Source organism: Oreochromis aureus, linkage group 11, assembly GCF_013358895.1.
Source record: "Oreochromis aureus strain Israel breed Guangdong linkage group 11, ZZ_aureus, whole genome shotgun sequence".
In the NCBI taxonomy this organism is placed as follows: Eukaryota; Metazoa; Chordata; class Actinopteri; order Cichliformes; family Cichlidae; genus Oreochromis; species Oreochromis aureus.
Genome location: NC_052952.1, coordinates 16,096,795 through 16,118,305, shown reverse-complemented (window position 1 = coordinate 16,118,305; position 21,511 = coordinate 16,096,795). Strand labels below are relative to the sequence as shown.

Sequence of the window (21,511 nt, the reverse complement as noted above, 5' to 3'; positions counted from 1 at the left end):
TAAGAAGTTCATGGCGAATGATCAAAATTCGCCGTGGTGCCACAGCCAGGTCAAAAACTCAAAAGCTCTGCAATTTAATATGGCAAAAATTCACAGGTTTTTGAGCATTTTAAAACCCTCAAAAGCCTATTCATTTCACTGAAAAATAATAACAATAAATGGAGCAGATACAATAGGTGCTCAGGCCCTAATAAAGGCAATTACATTTAGAAACATGACTGTGTCTTAAACATAAAAATATAATGCTATATTAGCTTGTCTCACATATTCAGTGAAATTAAATAACTTAAACCATCATGTGACATGGTTTTCAATAACACTGTTATCAAAATAAACCCAGCAAATAAAAGTGTAGAAACATAAATACCTGTTTATTGTAGTTTCATGGAAACTCAAATTAACAGAGACATTAAGCGCACCTCATTGCTTGCCGTAGCCAGATGGGAGAAAGGGTGTTCTTTGCAGCTGCACTTCATCTCAGAAAGAGTTTAATAAATTGAATTGAACTTATCCACAATACTTTGACATGGTTTCTTTATAAAGTCCAGCTTGAAGGCAGTGGCCAGATGTGGCAAAACCCACGGTGCACCCGTGTTTTACTTGCTTTGTGTCACTAAAAAAAAAAAAAAACCCCAAAAACCAAAAAATATTTGTTTGCAACCTAAATTCTTTGTATATGTATTAAGAGAAGTTTGTTAACAGTACTCATGTTTCCTGGTTGCTTCCTTTGCAGGCTGCAGCACAAATAATCAAAAGTAACTCAATCACCTGCGTAAGAGCTCCTGGAGCAAACAAAGGTTCCAGGTTAGGAGAGTTTGGTTAAGGTGTTTCTAATTTATATATAAGTGGTTGAAGTCTATGTTATTTAATTATTTATAGGACTTGGTACAAATATAAATATGTCTGCCATGTGTTGTACTGTGGTTTGATGTTTTGCTCTTGTGGATTTTTATTTTTTCATTTGGTTTGCTAAACCCAGACACATGGGGGACACTGCTGATACAAATGAAGATGACACCACAGTGGAAATTAAACTAAAGACATTAAATATGGAACACATGTCAAAATAAAACAGAAAATAGGCAGACTAAGATACTCAGACTTAACAAGGGAACTGGAAAGTGGGAATGGGAGACAAGACATGGACACAATTACGGAACACATACAGAGGGCATGACAGATAGGGAGGCACGGAATGAGACACAAGGGGAAACATGTAAACAAGAGGAGACAAGACAGAGCGATAGAGAGACTGGGGACACGAGAGAGGGGGAGTGAGAGGAACACAAAGGGAGACAAAGGCATCCCTGAAACACACAAAGGGTGAGAGAGACTTGAACACAGGGGACTTGACAGAACTCAACACATGACACTATAACCAACATAGTGGGGATATACAGACATGGGAGGAACCTAAACAGATACGAATTATATATGGAAACAGAACTCAAACAGAACTAACTGAAGCTTAAACTATACAAATTAGAACATAATAATAGAAAAAGGCATGAAACTCAAAATCCTGGGTCAAAATACCCAGAACTATGACGCTGTCTTAACCATGACAGACCAGTACAGCGTCCACATCGCTGCAGCCACAGCACCAACCCATCTATTGGTCTCCCGCTCCCTTCTCCTGTCACTTGTTAACAAGACCCAAAGATACTGAAACTCCTCCACTTGGGGCAGGAACTCATCCCTGATCCCGAGTGGGCACTCCACCCTTTTCTGGCTGAGGGCCATGGCCTCAGATTTGGAAGTGCTGATTCTCATTCCCACTGCTTCACACTTGGGTGCAAACAGTTCCTTTGCTGGAGGCCATCACCCGATGAAGCCAACAGAACTACAGTATCTGTGAAAAGCAGAGATGAGATTCTGAGATTCTGAGAAACCCTTCTGCCATTTGGCTGCACCTAGAAATTCTGCTCTTAAAAATTACGAACAGAGTTGGTGACAAAGGGCATCTCTGGTGGAGTCCATCACCCACCGGAAGTGAGTCCGGCTTAATGCTGGCTATGCGGACCAAGCTCTTGCAACGGTTGTATAAGGATCCAACGGCCTGTAGCAAGGGGCTAGACACCCCATACTCCTGAAGCACCTCCCACAGAACAATACTGTGCAGGGTGAACTGTTCCCTTGGTAATACACTGGTATTACAAGTTTTGCAATGACTTAATTCTCTATCAGAACTGGCCATTTGGGGTGGTTATAGTGATCTTTGCAGGATGTTCACTGTTAAAGAGAGCAACAATAGCCTTTGTTCAATTTGTAGATAAATCATCTTACAAAAAATATCAATATATACAGTATATTGATACTAGAAGAGGTTTTTGGACTTCTCCATATTGCTTCTTCTGAAATCCTGTGAAAGCTGGTAAGACTGAAGGATAGCTGCAATTTATCTTTATTTCAAAGGGAAGGCTAGTCCAACAATAAACCTTTGCATGCTTTGAATATGATTTGGTTGACTTGAATGACTGGCTAGCTTTTTACAACCTTGTGGCAGACTGCAGGCTGGGCATTGACGGGGCTCATGCCTATTTCCACATTTATGACATTCATTTGTTGTTTGTTTCTTATTTCTTTTGCCTTTGTTTCAGCCGCTCATTCATGTCTGTTCTTTCGTTTTCTTTATTGCGTCCACTGATGTGCCCTGGACGACAGGTGCTATCTGCATCGCCTGTATTTGTGTTTTGTGTTCTGTGGATTTACATCTCTCTGTGGCTTTGTGTAAGGTAAGTTCATTGTCACATAGCAGTCTCTCTTTCATACAGGTGTCATTTATGCTGAATTGTCTGTAATCATGTCGTCCTCATTTTTTTCTGGCGCAGGTCCATGATGAATATGTTGACTGAAATTCCTGGTGACATCGCATGCAACCAGAACTGATGGCGTTGAAAGACAACATTTTTTCTCAGGCTACAGTAATCCCTGAATGCCATCACTCTGCTTCAGTGAAGCAAAGGACTTCAGTTTCCTCGTCTTCAACATCATCAACACTATACAGACTTGTAAATGATTTTCTTAGATGACCGATCACTGTTCAAAAAGTCAGCAGAGTATGCTCTAACCATGCAATCAGTTTGTGTGGTGATTCTCAAAACAAATTATGTGCAGTTGTCCAGTTTAAGCCCAAAGTGAAAACCCAGCCTGATTCTGTTATCGGAGAAACTGTCACAATGGGGCCCGGAGGCCAAAGCATGGATGTGGACCCACACGCAGATTCAATCATGGGTGCCAAGGTTACTCTTCTCACACTGTGGCATGTCCAGCGGGGTGGCCTGGGGGAGCACAGGCCACCCCCCCAACCAGACTGGCCACCCCAGGTGCCACCCCGAAGCTAAAACAATAAAATTCAATGAAATATCAAATGTACGATTATTTTTTCACAGTGAAGCTCAGATATCCGAGTGTAAGTGAATGCAGCATCGGCTTCTGCGCTCTGAGCATCATGTTAGCAAAGGTAGGAGAGCCAAGCACGAAAGACAGCACTGCAGAAAACAATTTTTCGGGGAAAGATTAACAGTTTAACATAGCTGGACTGGCCATCGAGCATACTGGGCATTTGCCCGGTGGGCTGATGACTTATTTATTTATTTTTTTTGTAACGGCATGAACAATGAGAGGTGGTGGATAGTCCAGATGCTGGCCGATGTGTAAAAATAACTCAGTTGTTTGGTGGTGGCTATGGCGGAGCTTCCACAGCGGCCAGCAGGTGGATGAGGGAAGGGGAGGCAGGAGGAGGAGAGACCCGAGGCAGCCGCCAGTCCGAGTGTCAGGTGAACTGAACTTCAGGTAAGAAGTTATGACCTGCAGTCTATCTGGGTCAGATATAAACCAAGTTTAGGTGGAGTTTATTTTCGCTGTGCTAACTTTTTACAGTCAGTTACAAAAACTCGTACTGCGTGCTAGCTAGCATGACGGGGTTTCTATACAGCTGGGTGGGTGCTGTGATGTTAGTGATAGTGAACTTTATTTTATTCATAAGGTTAGTTAGTAGAGTTGCCAATGGCTCCTTAAAAAATGGAATGGTCCCTCATTCAGAGAAAATATTACACGTTTCGTATTGAGGTGAGAGAGATGCAGTTTGTCCCGTACTTTAGCTATAATGAAAAAAAGACACAAAGCTGGATTTATTCTGTCCTTATGCTGCACAGCTGCCTCTTCTTCTCTCATTCTCTCCCCTCCCTCTCCTGTTGCTACTTCAATCATGAAACTGATCAATGATCAGCTGATCGGCTTTTCTCTTGTTTGTTTATCGCCCACTTTGCGCCAGAAAGAGGAAACCAGCGGATGTCGCGCTAAACAACAGCAGCACGTTTAAGCTTGATCAGCTGTTGTTAGAATTTATTCAATATTAATTTCTAGTATCAGCTGAGGTTTGCTGGAGCCACAGCTGTAAAAGCTGCTGGTCATGATGTCGGTTTGGACATGTGGTGAGAGGGAAACATGCAGATGAAACCAGGAGATGTCCTTACTGAATCATCAGAGCTGAACAGGTGAGGGAGAAACAGGTTTACCTTTTAGGTGACATGAATGAGTTGAAGGGAAGTTATGAAGTGTTTCTGAGAGACAAATAACACCAGGATCCTTTTCTAAGTAGCTGACAGCTGGTAACTGTGCAGGGGCGGGTCTAGCAAACTTTTGCCAGGGGGCCAGGTAGGGCATTAACAGGGAGAGGGGGGCACAAAGAAATACTTTTCTTACTTATTCTCATTTAAAATATCTAGCTTTTATTAAATAATTATCTGAATCTTGCGAACAAAGTTTTTATCTGACGTAAAATTTATAGAAATCATACATATACCAAAAGGACAGTGTACATCACTGTCACAACAGCGTTTGTTTTCATTCAAAGGCTTTATGGCTTTAATACCTGGTGGGCCGGTCTCTGGTCAAAATGCCCACTTTTTTGTCCCAGTCCAGCGCTGCAGTTTAATACTGACAGTGTCACCATGCCAGCTGACTGTATTTCATCATCAGCCAGTTTTGTTCTTTATACATCAATATTACCATAAGTTTACCATAAGGCAGCATAGAAAGTATTTACTTGCTTTCAGGTTTCATTAAATGTTAGTCTTTTCAGTTGTTTCCCCACTTTTTTCAAAATTTCAAAATCAAAATCAAAATCAAACACCAGTTTGTAAGAAGATTATCTTCTTTTTTTAATAGGCAGATAAAGTTTTGCATTGGCATTGTGTAATTTGCCAATTGTATGTTAAAAATGTTCGTATTTTAATATTCAAAAATGTTTTTGCCCAAAACATATGTGCACTATATGTCAGTAAAGATACTATGCAAATATTGCTGTCCTTGAATGCTGAGTAAACACTGACAAAGCACTGATTGTATCTCTTGTACTTTATCAACGCAGTATCTAAAAACTTTGCACCGTAGTGGTTAAAATCTCATTCTAATAAGAGTCAAAAGCTAATTCAGTTATTAGGTTTACAGGGTTATTGAATTATGGTTAACGGTTGGTAGAATTTTTTTAACATTATCTGCCAATTACATCTGCCACCCTTCTCCAAATCTGTGCCCCTACCTGGCCCCCCCAACAAAAATTTTCTAGACACGCCACTGTTCTCACACAAGCTTTACTGCAAAAACAAGGGCACACGGGAGAAACTACTGAGCGTGGAGGTCTCAAACAGGTGGCACTGTGAACAGAGGGAGAGAGATATTAGAGGGGCCGCAGCAAGGAGAAGGCTGGGGAGACAGTGGCAATTCTGAACTGAGGAACTACTGTGAGCACAAGGAGAATGAAGTAAATTAATCATAGACATAAATTGCAAGGTGCAAAGGCAGCCTGTTACCAATACAGTTTAGCTGACAAACTATTGAGAAATAGATAAGGACACGGGTCCTAAATACTGCCTGTTTTTAGCCCTGGGTCACTGAAAGGTGAGCAAACAGGGGCAGGGATGAGGCTCCGCCCAGGGGTGAGAACATGGAAAAAACAGCCAACTCACCCGGACCATGATGGAAACAAACGTGACTGACCATGTAACAATACACACATACACACAATAGATACCTTCTAAAACACACACGTATATTTTACAAGCATGTACATTTGTATATGGTACTATACAATTACTCTTACTCTTTATAGTTTTTTTGTGGCTTTTTATTTGTGCACTATCTTTACTTATTTTATTTTTTTTATTTTTCTAAGATATCTTTAATTCACTTTTCTTCCTGACACATGTGGTTCTGTCACATGTGAATTTCCCCAGTGTGGGGTTAATAAAGTCTATGTCTAAACTGCCTACTATAAAAGTATTTGTCCATTAGATGGAGAAATATAACATCTAATTCTACCCACTTCCAACATTAACCTTTAAAACAGTGAGTAACATGTAATCTAACAAGCTAATATCTATGATAAAAGTTAGGCAAGTGTAGATTAGTTCAGCCATATTTTCTTTAAATGTCTTATTAATTTGATAACCCCTAATATTAACTATCGCATACACATACATTTTAAGAATGTATTTATATGTGTGTTTATGTCAGAACCATCAAACAAATCTTATATGAGTTTATATTAGATTATCAGAGTAAATAAAAACGGCAAACAAAATGCAAAGCACCCAAACCTAGCTGGATCATTAATGCCTACGATGAGTGTATTTACACTTTTGACTCTACATCATCATAAGTTTGTGTCAGTCACGCAAACTTGAAAGGCAGTTAGTGGGTGACAGTTTGGAAGACAAGAATAATGAGTTCACTTTGCACTGTAAGCACTCCTTCACAAACTCTGTGCTATTCTGTTTACACATATTTGTCAAAATCCAGCATATTTGTATTTTACTTTTCTATTAATTTAGGAAAATGTCTCACTGACTCCTTTTATCTTACCATAACTTTTAAATGTGCATGCAAAATGTTTTTGAGACTTAAAGAAAACAGAGATCTGTACAGGATTTTAAGAAATGTATTTGTTTATTTCTTCCACAAACTGAAAATTATGTTTAGTTACAAAAATTTCCCTAAACAAAATTAAGCTCTGGTGAAATGGGAGGAAACATTGTGACAGTCATATAAAAAGCTGGGCTGTGATGTTGTTGTTTCCATCAGCTAAGAGAACAAGACCAGAGAGATCAGCGGTGTGACAAAGAGCAGAAGGCCAGCAGTTGTACTGCTGGCACTGTTGCAGAGGTCACCCTGGCAGCAGCTGATTTCTGCTCCAGTGATTGCTGCGATCTGTGCAGATTGCGTGCCTGAGCAAATCACCTTGGAGGCGCAGCCTTTTAGAGTCGCCTTTTGCCCTTGTGCAGTCACTGAGGAAATGAAAAGAGGGAATCACTGAACGTTTTTCTGAGCAGACAAGAACAAACATGCAGATACTGAATGCTGACGGCCTGTTACCTGCTGCTGAGATGCAGTAGTCCTCATTTCCGTTGCAGTTTAGAGTTTTTGCGCAATCGTTTCCATCACATTGGAAGCACTTTTTCCCATTTGGAGAGGAGAGGCTGCCCTCTGTTGAATACAGAAATATTTGTAGTATTTGTTTCACTGCTTATTTTAGCTGTGTGCCAAAAACATCAGCATGAAAAAAACAACAGAAAACAAAAGTAAAACCGTTTATGTTAATAGTATATTTATTGTTTGAGATTTTTCAATCACAAACTTTTCACAGATTGATTATTTTGCCCTCATCTATTCAAGCGAATACGACGATTGAGAGAAAGGTTTTGACTCATTTCAAAACTTTCTCAACATATTTAATAAAAAAATTTATTATTATTATTTTTTTTTTAGTTTCAAGGACAGGAAATTACATTTCAAAATACCAAGAAACATGATAGAAATTACCAGGGACATCTTGAGAGTTGCAAAGCTCAGAGGTGCAACACTTGGTGTTAATTAGAGTTCGAGAAACTCCAAAGTTGAGTGAGGCCTGAACACACTCCTCAGCTGCAGCACAACTTTTCCCCTTAATGTCAAACAGTTTTGAACCACCTGCAAGAAAAAGAGGAACCATTGAAAACTGAACCAGTTCAACAGAAGAATAAAATAAAAACTATAAAAAATCAAACCTGCATATGAAGTCAGTCTGACTGATCCACACTGAGTGTTGGAAGGACAATCTTTTGTTGTCTGAGTGCAGCTTCCTGATGGTCCCGGTATGCATTCGTAACATTTCAAAGCACAGGCTGATAAAACCAAGATAAAGATAAGTAAAAAATTTTCTTGCTTCCAATGCATGGACATATTCTAAAATATTCATTAAAACAAACAGTTTAAAAAATAGAGGGCAAACAGTACAATAATTAGTACAATCATTTGTAGAACATAGACAACCCTTTACTAAGACATAATAATCCTTGTTGTAAAAGATTTAAAAAAAAACAACGTTTCATCGAATATTACAAAACTTACTGTTTTAAAAATGTTAAAGAACAGATAACTGAACAAAAACCTGCCTGGAGGGAGCAGCACCATCCCAAGGATCAGCACAAGGATCTGCATCGTGTGATGGTCAGATAGAAGTGAATCTTAGTTCAGTTTCTGTTCAGGTTATAAGTGATTCTTATTGGGGGGAGTGGTCGTCTCGCTGTGACCACTCCTTAACTCTTCCTTTGACAGTGAAAGAACCTGAGTATTAAAAACAAGCCTTTGAAACAGAATTTAAGTTTGTTTCCTACTTTTGCAGCAATTCTTTTTGTCCATGTATTTATTTTATTTTCCACAGTTCAAGTTAGGTGAATGGTAAAGTTTTAATGATCTTTGGAGGATATCTCCCTTTGTTCAATTTGTAAATAAATGTTCTTACTGAAAAACAGAATACATAAATTTGCATATATATATATATATATATATATGTGTGTACATAGACTTCATAGAACCTATATCTGGATAATTAAATTGGTATTAGTTATAAATCTCCACTGTAAAAATAGAATAACATCTTTGCTGGGTTTTTTAGTCCTGATGGGATTCTATTAAAACTAGTTTAAAAACCTGTTTATTTAGTATAAGTTTTAGTGTTAATAAAATGCTTTATGAATTTTTGTATCAGTGTATTGATGACCAGTGACTGTTTTAAATGTCAGCAGAGTATGCTTTAACCATGTAATCACTCTGTGTGGTAGTTCTTGAAGACAGCTTCATTTCTTGCACTGAATGAAAAACAAAACTGACTGTGATTCATGAGAAATGAAAGTTACCGACCACACAAACTAATTTAACCGTTACTGCCACATACATTCTACCTTACAGCACATATCAATAAAAACCAGACACACCAGTTTTCAGTGGTGTATTATTCACTTGCATATTTCCCCTTATCTTTTCAAAAAGGTAATAAAAAGACAGAAATCTGTATTTTCAACTATCAGTGCATCAAAACTGAAACACAGTCAAGAATGACTTGAATTTAAAAACTATTCTCGCATTTTTATTACAGATGTACTGAGAGAAGACACTTTCTTTTCCCGCTCACCACCTCTGCACAGGCTGTAACTTAACCTGTAACTATCAAAATTCCTGAGGAAAGTCCCAGGACACTATTTAACAAGCAGGACTCAAAGTCTGAATAATTATATTTATTTTATGCTCCAGTGATGTTCATACTGACTCTTATTTCAAACATCTCATTCAGCTGCACTTCTTTCGTCTTTGTGTGATCTGATCAGTGAAATAAAACTGTGTTGTAACTATGTTGAGATGAATATTAACCTGATATCCCACAGCAAAAAATATTTTTCACCACTCTGAATGTGTTGTGCTTGTAGGTACATGCAGCAGGTTGCACCATGCCTTAGAAAACTATTTCACTACAAACCACCAGCACTCATTTTCTGTTGTAAAAAAAACAGCAGGTTGTGGTCACTGAAAGTAAAGGGAAGCAGAGAGTGACAAAATAATAGATATTTTGCATTTTTTCCACAGGGAAGCTGTGGGAGCTCAATGAATAACGACATTTATTATGGCTTTGTTAAGCAAACCAGTTTAAAATGTGCAGGATGCATTTCCTCATTTATACTTGGTTGTCTTCCTTTTTGTCACTGATTAGTCACCTACACTTTTTAAATACTGGAATATGAATAAAATAATTATTCATTTATATATAAGTAGTACCGATACGATGTTTACTAGTTTTTCTCAGTGAGAATAGTGTGTGACAGCTGACAGCGGGGCATGGCCAGTATTTGGCTGCGGAGTTTTGAAACCATGGTGGAGAAGGCCGGGTGTCCTCTATAGCCGGGGAATAGAGAAAACAGTGGGTATGTTCCTGACCCTAAACAACATGCAAAGATTTATTTACTTGTCACACAACAGGCCTCAGAAGTTTTACCTTATCAGAAGAAAAGATTTTTGTAACCTGCTTTGGTCAAATTATCCTCCCCATCATTTTCCTGCACAGGAAGCAAGAACATATTGACCTCAATGAGATTTTTAGATTTCTTTTTAGAGATGCTTCTGATATCTCATTAAAGCCGGTAATACGGAAGCATAGTTCCATCAGTCTTTATTTCAAAGAGAAGGCTAGTCCAACAATAAAACTTTTCATACTTTGAATATGGTTTGGTTACCTTGAAGGATTGACTAGCTTTTAATGACTTAAAATCCAGGTACAAAACTGTTGTGCAAATATACTGTACCAACATCATTAATCTACTACAAAATTGCAATCTGCAGATTTATTCATGTGAACATTATAACACATCCGTATTTTGCTTCTTAAAGGTTGTAATATGACCTCTGTGTTCCATGTAGCTTTTCTTCTTTTGTTTGCAAAGTTAAATAACCAACTGGGCAAAGACATCAAAGAACCTATAACTCACTGTTTTTGAGTCTAAATAATTAAATTGGTATTAGTTAGAAATCTTCACTGTTAAATTAGAATAACATCTCTCCTGCGTTTTTCTTTTAGTCCTGATGGGATTCTATTAAAACTAGTTTGAAAACATGTTGTTTTAGTTTTAATTTTGTGTATTTGTTTGAAATTTTAATGTTATTAAATTGCTTTATGGATTTTTGTATCATATATTTAATGGAATATTCTGTAAAGTTGTTTAATTCTATTGCTGAAATAATTTAGGCTGCAAATCATTTTCTTTAAGAACAGACGTAAATTGTTTTTTTTTCTTTGATGACCAGTGACTGTTTTAAATGTCAGTAGAGTATGCTTTAACCATGTAATCACTCTGTGTGGTAGTCCTTGAAGACAGCTTCATTTCTTGCACTGAATGAAAAACAAAACTGACTGTGATTCATGAGAAATGAAAGTTACCGACCACCACACAAACTGATTTAACCATTATTGCCACATACATTCTACCTTACAGCACATATCAATAAAAACCAGACACACCAGTTTTCAGTGGTGTATTATTCACTTGCATATTTCCCCTTATCTTTTCAAAAAGGTAATAAAAAGACAGAAATCTGTATTTTCAACTATCAGTGCATCAAAACTGAAACATAGTCAAGAATGACTTGAATTTAAAAACTATTCTCGCATTTTTATTACAGATCTGCTGAGAGAAGACACTTTCTTTTCCTGCTCACCACCTCTGCACAGGCTGTAAGTTTATCTGTAAATATCAAAATTCCTGAGGACAGTCCCAGGACACTATTTAACAATCAGGACTCAAAGTCTGAGTAATTATATTTATTTTATGCTCCAGTGATGTTCGTACTGACTCTTATTTTAAACATCTCATTCAGCTGCACTTCTTTTGTCTTTGTGTGATCTGATCAGTGAAATAAAACTGTACATAAGAGCAGTTCAACACGTGTCAGCAGAGCAGACGACTGTATTCAGAGAGGGCCGAGGACTTTTTCACACCATCCCAGATACGAGCTGCATAGTGAAACCTGTGAAAACAAAGAAAGTTAAGACAGGAAACGGAGGGATGAACTTAAACAAAATCCCAATAATGTCTCAAGATTTCACCAAAAATCCAAATAGTATGTATTTCTGCACCAACCTTACTTATTAACACTTTTACTTTCTTTATATGGCATGGAATTATATGTTTCTTTTCACTGTAGTATTTCATTTTCAATTGATATTGTGTTAAGCATGTTGAGAAAAAAAAATTAAGCTGATATCCCACAGCATGAAATATTTTTCACCACTCTGAATGTGTTGTGCTTGTAGGTACATGCAGCAGGTTGCACCATGCCTCAGAAAACTATTTCACAACAAACCACCAGCGCTCATTTCCTTTAGTTTAAAAAACAAAAACAAACAGAGAACAGAGAGACCCCTTTGTCTCTAATAGAAATTCAGCATTTCTTCCAAAGGGATTAGAAACTCTTTCTATGGGAGTTCAAAAATAATAACATTTATGATGGCTTTGTTGAGAAAACCAGTTTAAAATGTAAAATTGATTCTCAACCTGAGTGCAGGATATACTTCCTCATTTATACTTGGTTGTCTTGCTTTTTTCCCACAGATTAGTCACCTACACTTTTTAAATACTGGAATATGAATAAAATAATTATTCATTTGTATATAAATAGTACAATATGATGTTTACCAGTTTTTCTCAGTGAGAATAGTGTGTGACAGCTGACAGCGGGGCATGGCCAGTATTTGGCTGCGGAGCTTTGAAACCATGGTGGAGAAGGCCGGGTGTCCTCTGTAGCCGGGGAGCAGAGAGAACAGTGGGTATGTTCCTGACCCTAAACAACATGCAAAGATTTATTTATTTTTCACACAACACACGAGAGGTCACTTGAGTTTTACCTTATGAGAAGAAACATTTTTTGTAACCTGCTTTGGTCAAATTATCCTCCCCGTCGTTTTCCTGCACAGGAAGCAAGAACATATTGACCTCGGTTGTCAGATAGTCCTGCCCCAGGCCTGGGAAGATATTGCAGTCGAGCATGGATAATGTTCCTGAGAATAAAGCATCCGTTATAGGTGTTGCCTGCCTGTTAATCCACTTCGGACGTACTGCTTTGTTTACAGGACTACTAAACGAAACACATTCACTAAAAACCTTTGGACAGTCATAAAACAGTCATATTGCCATATTGTCATATTGCTCATAAGTACAAAGCAAACAAAAGGTTTTCACCTAGAAACACCATAAACCTGATGGAGCCTTTTACCAGTCCTGAATCCACATTTGGAACTTTTGGTTCAAATCATTCTTAATATGTATGAAGGAGGTCAGAAGAGAGGTACAACAGTGATTGTCTACAGCCATTTGTATAACATGGTAGAGGCTCATCACAGTTTGGGGACGTATTTCAGCCAGCTTTGTTGATAGAGTCACGAACGCAGAAAAGGATTAAATTCTGACACTGATCATGTGAGAATGATCCCAAACACACTGGCGTAAAAGCATACCTGGCTAGAAAAACACTCAAAGGAACACTATCAGCCAAGGGGTGGGCAATATACCCCCACCCCCAACCAGAAAATCTTCTACCCTGCGCTGAGAATATGTGTTTATATACTTCTGGATAGGGAAAAATAAAGCAACAGCATGAGTTTCAGATGAGCGAGGGAATGAGACTCGCTGTCGTTTGGATTTCACAAGGAGGATGCCAAACAAAATGTGGTAATTTGCAAAAGATGCTGTAAAATTATGCCCGTTAAAGGTATCAGTACCACAAATTTATTCAACTGCAAAATTAAGACTGTTTTAAACCCTGCATGTCAACATCTCCCAACGTCTTCATTTTCTTCTACCAGACCCCTTACTGGCATTCATTGCTACTTACACATAAAACATTAACATAAACATAAATTTGTTGTAGTTTTGCACCTTTGTATTTGAGGTGAGAATGAGCCATTAATTTGTCGACCACCATATGCATGTTCTTCAGATTTCTTGGGCAGAAATCATCCCGTCTGGCTTTGTTCTGGAGGAAAACTGGGGGAGAAAGCAATTTAAACTTTGACATGCTTAAAATTGGTTTGTGTGTCAAATATAGCGCATCAGCATTAAACAGCCACCTATATGTGGATAATACTCTGCTCCATCATCACTGCCTGAAGAGCCAGTGCTGTCGTGGCTTGCAGACGGTGTGGAAGGTTTCAGCATCTCAGCAGTCTGAAGAAACCTGTACACAAAGGTGACACAATGATATAACTTCAGCTGCGGAATCAATTTGTGTCACAAGACGTAATAATAATGAGAATTAGATCATTTTGCTGAGTGGGAAGAATACAGGTAAAATTTGCTTGGATAGTTACATATGTAAATATGTAACTATTTACATATGAAACTATGTAAATATATTTTCCTGCTGTGCCAATGTGAGATGTCACATAGTGATAACCCTGGTAAAGAAAATTGTTTGGTAATCTGACATCGATGTTTCACCAAAAGCCAAAACAATACATATTCATATCAATATTTGTGCTGATTAAAACTGCAGCTTTCTACTACAGAGATATCATTTTAAGCTATGTACAAAGTCAGTGAAAACCTGCTTTTTTCAGCATTAGGCAAGAATGCTATGCACAGGGAAAAGGTTTTTAATCACATAGCCAGAGTTGCTCAGATTATTTTTTTTATGATGCTGTGTGAAGAAAATGAGTCATGAACTGATTCCAAACAGATTGTGGTGTACTAAAAGTAATGAATGTCAGCACATGTTAGATGGGCACGTAGTCTGAGATTTTACCCAGGTCTGGATTTGCCTGTTTAAAATGTCAGACCGACTGAAAGAACCACATTGCTGAGCTTATGAAAAAGCAAAAACAAATATCCTTTTAAGATACAGCATGAAATGCTCAGCATTCCTTTGAGAGTATGGGGCTTTAAAATTATAATCACAACCATCTTGAGAGCACAGGTCCATCTCAGACCTAAAGTACTTACCTGTAAAGGTTCAAATCAGTGAACCAGTCTTGAACCACAATTACAACATGGCACACTGTAAACAGGAAGGCAGCGATCTGAAGAGACTGTAGAGGAATTATACACAGAGTACAAACATGCCTTATTTGTAGAAAAGAATAAATACGATCACTAAACCAACATCGAACAATGAATCCCCAGTGGTGGGAAGGTTACTTTTAAAATGTATTCCACTACAGATTACAGAATACATGCCCCAAAATGGATTCTGTAATGTATTCCATTAAGTTACTCAATGAGAGTAACGTATTCTGAACACTTTGGATTATTTAATATATTGTAATTCTTTTTACAACTACATGAATTTACAACTGTTGTGTGATTTATTACTATTACTGAAGGCTACTCACCAAACCAATACCAACTAGATTTTTGAATCTTAATATAAAATGAGTAACAGGTAAGGCTGCACTTTTTGCAGCGATCTAATATAGAAAACTATTTCTGTATCAGTAATATGTTTTCTTTTTGTCTGTAAATAATAATGTGGAACTGCACATGATTATTTGCAGCTAGCAGGTTGTTAATGCTATCCATCAAGTCTAAAAACAGCATGTTAATACGTGGAGATCCCAAAGGCTGCTCCACAAATGATCAGATTATATTTTAAATATTTGTTCAATTCTCTTCCAAACTCCAGCTGTGTGTTGTAAGTTTTGAGTGTTTACTAAAATAAAAATAAAAGCGTTCTACTATTTCCCTTGCTTGTTTTTATTCAGGCATACATGTATACTATGTTTATTAAGAGAGATTAAGCTTGTGTTTCTGTCATGTAGTGATTGTGCGTAACTGTATGAAGCTTATTAGACATTATGAAACAAATGATATGTAAAAGCAAATTTTGCCAAAGTGCTTACTTTATAAAATGATCTTTTTTCTCTTAAAGAAATCTACTACATAATGTGTAATTTTTTATGTCATGTGTAATTTCCATTGCAAATATTAATCACAGTTAAATTAAGAGAGGACGGCAGTAAAAACTCCAGAGCTCTGATGTCATCACGTACACTGCCGTTCCAATTGTAGAACGATCGCGCTGCGTTCTCGGGAAGTCCAGACTCACATGTGACCTTATGAAGTCCTGACAAGTGAAAATGCGAGTACGGACTCACGTACATGAGTACTGAGAAACGGCCTAACAGTCTGCAGTCTATGAACTAACGCCAGCTAACAATGTTAGCTCGGTGGTGAGTATCCTTCATTAATAGTAATAAAAAAAATCATACATCAATAGTACATCGAAGATACTGAAGTTTCGCCCATCCCATTCTTCTTATGAAGTGGTGTCAGAAATGCATTCCTGCCCGTGCACTGCTGGCTTTGGGTCCATTGTGTAACTGACGCCACCAACATTAACAGCATGCTTACATTAGAGCCTCTTATTGTTTTGTTTGGGTTTCCAGCAATCAGAATCAGAGAAACTGTATTAATACCAGATGGAAATTGAGTTTAATTAAAAAAAATAAATAAATCTGGGCCGGCCGCTCTCCGCCATGCGACATATGACTACATGCTCATCCAACTGAGCTAAACCTGCGCCCGACTGCGTTTAATCACCAAAATTGGAGAAGGCATAGAGAGGGGATAGCCTAACATATGAAACAGGACATGACCTCTGTGTATTCTATTTATTTCAACGAAGTAACTGTATTCTGATTACCACCTATTTAAACAGTAACTGTAATGGAATACAGTTACTCATATTTTGTATTTTAAATAGATGTATATGTATTTCGTTACTTCCCAACACTGTGAATCCCAAAACTAAAGTTCTCAGATGTTTAGCACCAGCATTCATGTTATTATATACTGCACTCTGCAAGCCAGCCACATACCTGCATCTCAACATATGTATGAGGAAGATTGTATTCTGGAGGTAACTTCCGATCATTGTTGATAAGATGATCCAGAATTGATGGGCTTAGCATTGGCTGAAGAACGACATTTAAACACAGTGAAACATGCTGTTGCTTCAGCACAAGAAATCCTAAACCAAAGTGAGACATCTTGCAGTTCCAAGGTTAACATTGCAGACAGTTTGTGACCAACTTACATTCTGACAGCAAAAAGAAAATACTACAGTAAACGGTAGAAACTGTCAGTCTAATCACAATACTTCATTCATCATACCTGCGTATCCAAGAAGATAACTCTCTCCTGTGTGATGAAGAAATCAATCCCTGTGCTCTGATTTCCGCCTCTTTCCTTGATTTCTTGAGTCTGTGGTCTGAATACAAAACTCCTGTTCAAATAAACACACGTTTTTACTCAACATCACTTCCAAAGAACTGTTCAAGTGATTTTTTTTTCAAATCAATGATTAAAGTAATTACACTGATCATTAAAAAAAAAAAATGCATCTGTAATTATCAGACAAATACAGAGTATTATATTGAGTATATTCCACATTAGAAAAATCACACGACACACAACCAAACAAAATGTTACAAAAAGCATATTTGTAATTTTTCCCTGCGCACCAGGTGTAGCGGAATTGGCTCGGTTTGTCTCCAGTATACCTATTTTGCTTTCTTCTGATCACTACTCATGCTAGGGCCTTCATCTAGGTCTGAATTTTCTCCAGGACCGAGGTCAGATTGACTACTTTTTCTCTTTTAAATATTTATCTATTGCTATTACGCGCTGCGTCGTCTCACAGCATGACTTTTGTAATTTCTTCTTCATCTTCTTCTGTTTTTCTGGCAGTTGGGAACCCATTTAATTAGTGGACGAGAAGGTAATTGTTCTGCCCGTTACTCACGCCTATGGCTTAGAGTACTAATCAGGTGGAACCAGATAATCTTCCAAGACACACCTATGTGCCGCGGCACAGTGGTTGGGAAACACTGAAGTAGATGTTCTGTTAGAAAACGCCACTCTCTGGAGGCCTTATAACGCCCCTGTGTGTTCACAAGCGGTACCTAACTTTTATGCACAGCTTTAAACACAAGGTTTTGATAGGATGGATAAAATGTATGCAGACAAGTTCTACTGATGTATGGACTCATCTCTCTTAACTTAAGGAGGGAATAAGAAGTGCTTCCTAGGCACCTCCTGGGTTATGTGCATCACACTCTGATGGATGCATCAGAGGGGAATTTAGGAATCAGTATGTTGCCCAAGGATATCTGGCACGCAGACTGGAGCAGCTAGGGTTTAAACCAATAACCTTCTGATTAGTAAATGAAATGCGCCACCTTTTGAACTACAGCCACCACGTCACATCACAGTTCCCTACAGTTTGTGTGTTGGATCAAGTTAAGTGGATGGCAATTATAGAGTTCTTTTTTATTATCAGTGACTAATCAATGTGCTTTAAGACAAGCCACAGACCTTTTTCTTGACAACATCTTTTTGTGTAGTTAAACACTTTAATGATTTCAAATCCAAACCTTCTGCAATTTAAAAATCACCAGTTAAGCCTATGTGCATGACAGTTTGCTGCCAAAACCAAAACACTACTGAGATTTCTCACGTGAGTCATGCGGATATTGCTCAACAGGGAGGGTTTTGTGTGGACAGGTCTCTAACTGGTGTCTAATTCATTTGATCCTAACCCATCAGTATGATTGTCACTAAGGCTGACACAAAGATTATTTTGATAATCGACTAGTCACTGATTATTTTTGTGATTAGTCGACTAATCAGATCATGCATCTATTGGAGGTAATTTGGACAGCCTTCGTCACGTCACTGTAAAATAATAGGCCTACAAATGCAGCCTCCAAAGGATGCGGCCCCTGAATTTGGACACAGCTATGATTCCGGAGACTGCTTCTTCTTCTTCGGGGTTTAACGGCAGCTGGCATCCTTGTACATGCAGTGCTGCCATCCTCTGTTTCAGTCCGTTATTACACTCTTAAATCCCACTGCTTATTCCTGCATCTTTCGGGATCTTACAAAGCTTCAAACAACACGTCGACTATTAAATAAGTCGTCTACGAATTTGATAGTCGATGTAATCGTGACTAGTCGACTAATCGTGGCAGCCCTAATTGTCACAGGTCCAAACTTAACACCGCATATTTAGTTGTCACGTGTCTGCAAAAACCTCAGTAGTGTGTGTAGTGCAGAAAACTTTACATCTTGATCTTACTCTTTAACCTTACCTTTGATCTTCCTCAGGAGTGTTGGCAGATAACAGCGACATGATGGTGGATTTCCCAGTTCCCTGCAAGCCAATAACTCCCACCACCAACATGTCTGTCTGGTCCCTCAAATACTGCAACACATCACAACAACATCACTCAGCTTCCTTTGACCACATATCATAAAATTAACTGAAAGCACTGTCCAAAATCAAATAAACTTATTAAATGCTATGAATTTACCTCCATGGCACTGTCACACCAATTCATCTGATCATCCACCAGTTTAATGCTGTGCTTCATTTTCTCTGGAGGAAGGAGTTTGGACTGCCCGACCATGGCTGGAAGTCACATGAAAGGTTTTGGCCTTAATTATTGTACATGCACATACTTTCGCATTTGAAGAAGAAAATAAAAAGACTTTTTGTAGAGTCTATAACAACTCACGGTCCAATGCACCGCTCGATGCAGAAGCACTCATTCCTCTGTTTTGGATCTGGTATACAGGCTGGGTAGGTCGCTGCCCTTCCCTCTCTATCTTAGAGGGTGGACCAGAGGACTGAGCAGCCGACTCAGTAGGTGTCCCTGGCTTCCCTCCATCGTCCCTGGCCTTCATTAGCATGATGGGCTTCTCCAGGACTGGTGCTCCACTGACAGGTGCATTCTGTGAGGGCTTAGCCTTAGAATATATAAACAACAACATGAATTGGAGATGGAAGTGCTTCGTAGGCACAAACAAGCACGGCTCGTTTTGTTCTGGCATTGTGAATATTCTTTGATTTTGGCTATTCTTCCTATTCGGTTCGGTAAGCAAAATGATGCCTCACAAATCTAAACTGCAGACTATAGTTTGTGGTCTCAAAGACAAGCCAACCTACCCTTTCCCCGGGAGGTTTTGCAAGAATGATGGGGGTCTTCTGAATGAGAGGACCTGGTGGATCCTCGCTTCCATCCTGGAAAGAAAATGATTCGAGTGAGTATTTTGATGTAGAGAAGATAAAATCAGAGGCCGAAGCAGCATATCGTTTGAAGTACCCTTCGCTCCCTCGGTTGGTAATCCCGATCTCGACTGGGTCCGGACAGGTTTTGTCCCGGAGGGCCAACATCTCTGTCCCCTCGGCGTCGCCTCCTCCTGCGGCCTTGCCCATACATGCCGGGTTGACTGTGACCGGACTCGGACATATCGCGACTCACCTGGAACAGCTGATGTTTATAGAAAGCTTGTAAACGACGGGTAGTAGAGCCGAGGTAAAGCTATTAATTATAATGAAAATTATGTTTCCTAAAAGACAGACCTCTAATACCGACGTCTCAATGTATGGCTTTAAATATCGTTAACATTTAAACGTAACAATTAGCTAGGAGCTATCATTATAACTCAAACCTAACTGTGGTTATAAACAACGCTAGCCAAAGCTTCCTAATGAAGTGTTTATTTCGGGGCTTGGCGTTTGCCGTGTACAGTTCAACTGAGCGGATAAGGAAAGCGCTAATGTTCCACCCGCCTGGAAATCTGTTTTGTACAAAACAAATGCATCGTGTTCGTCATGTAAAAGAAGTCGATTCGAAACACAGTTAAAACATGACTAGTTCCCCCGTTATCGACTATTTTATCACACATATTATATTATATTATATTATATTATATTATATTATTATTATATTATATTATATTATATTATATTATAGTCAAGGACTCGCTGCATATTCTCAATTTCAACCAGTATTTGAAACTATTGCTAAAGCACTTTCTGGATGGATGCAAATTCCATTTCGTTGCCTTGTACTTGTGACATGTGCAATGACAATAAAGTTGGATTCTATTCTATTCTATTCCATTCTATTCTATTTTTTCGTATTACTAAAAAAACCCACCGTTTTAATATGACACTGATCTAAACAAATTTGGAAGGATAATATTATAAACGAATAAGGAAAATCTATTCTTATGATCTTCTCCTTTGCTTCACATTGTTTAACTGTTTTGGTTTATTTATCCTTTTTATCTTTCTTTCTTAAAACCACTCTTGTTGCTGTCTTTCTGACACAAATTACCCCTGACACTTGTCTCACTCCACTGTGCCTGCACTCTCTTCTTCACCTCTCTTGTGCACTGTCTCTTACTTTGGATGGATGACCCCAGGTATCTAAGCTCATCTACCTTCACTACCTCTACTCTTCACAGCTTCACTCTCACACCTGCCTCTCGCTCATTCGAACATGTATTCCATCTTGCTTCTACAGACTTTCATTCCTCTTGTTTGCTGTAACACGCTCCCTTTAGGCAAACATCACATGTGTAGTGCCGCTTCTATGGATCAAGTCTTACTTCTGCTTACTGACCATCACTTCTCCTCTTAACCCAGCTTAAAAAACTATCTTCCCGGTATAAGCGTTATCCCTCTTTAGTTACTACAGCACCAACATTACCCATGTTCTATGTTGTTCAGGTATCCCCTCACTCTTTTTATTTATCATAAAATGCATATAAAAAGTATGAAAGAAATCTTTAGAAGATGCAGGGGAATAGGTTTCTTACTGTATAATCTTGGTTTGAGAAAAAAGAGTAAGGCGTGTCAT

The 21,511-nt window shown here is 38.4% G+C and overlaps 2 protein-coding genes across 4 annotated transcripts; both read right to left on the bottom strand.

The window, feature by feature from the left end:
* Positions 1-6,927: 6,927 nt before the first annotated feature.
* LOC116318740 (urokinase plasminogen activator surface receptor-like) lies at positions 6,928-8,587 on the bottom strand. Its single transcript, XM_031737861.2, has 5 exons — positions 8,436-8,587; positions 8,049-8,165; positions 7,825-7,971; positions 7,378-7,488; positions 6,928-7,289 (listed from the first exon to the last, which is right to left on the bottom strand). The coding sequence occupies exons 1-5, from the start codon at positions 8,479-8,481 to the stop codon at positions 7,087-7,089; spliced, it is 624 nt and encodes a 207-aa protein (XP_031593721.2). The 5' UTR covers positions 8,482-8,587; the 3' UTR covers positions 6,928-7,086.
* Positions 8,588-9,257: 670 nt separating this feature from the next.
* Positions 9,258-20,451, bottom strand: smg9 (SMG9 nonsense mediated mRNA decay factor). 3 transcript variants are annotated; one of them, XM_039619703.1, is made up of 14 exons: positions 20,227-20,450; positions 19,967-20,134; positions 19,810-19,884; positions 19,379-19,610; positions 19,175-19,272; positions 18,953-19,065; positions 16,974-17,085; positions 16,679-16,774; positions 14,805-14,890; positions 13,934-14,040; positions 13,743-13,850; positions 12,740-12,865; positions 12,504-12,648; positions 9,258-11,835 (listed from the first exon to the last, which is right to left on the bottom strand). In XM_039619703.1, the coding sequence occupies exons 2-14, from the start codon at positions 20,111-20,113 to the stop codon at positions 11,757-11,759; spliced, it is 1,524 nt and encodes a 507-aa protein (XP_039475637.1). In that variant the 5' UTR covers positions 20,114-20,134; positions 20,227-20,450; the 3' UTR covers positions 9,258-11,756. The 3 variants fall into 3 exon arrangements, with proteins under 3 accessions (XP_039475637.1, XP_039475639.1, XP_039475638.1); XM_039619705.1 differs by having other exon boundaries at positions 11,330-11,835; positions 12,740-12,829; positions 20,227-20,451; XM_039619704.1 differs by having other exon boundaries at positions 11,330-11,835; positions 19,967-20,450.
* Positions 20,452-21,511: the final 1,060 nt, after the last annotated feature.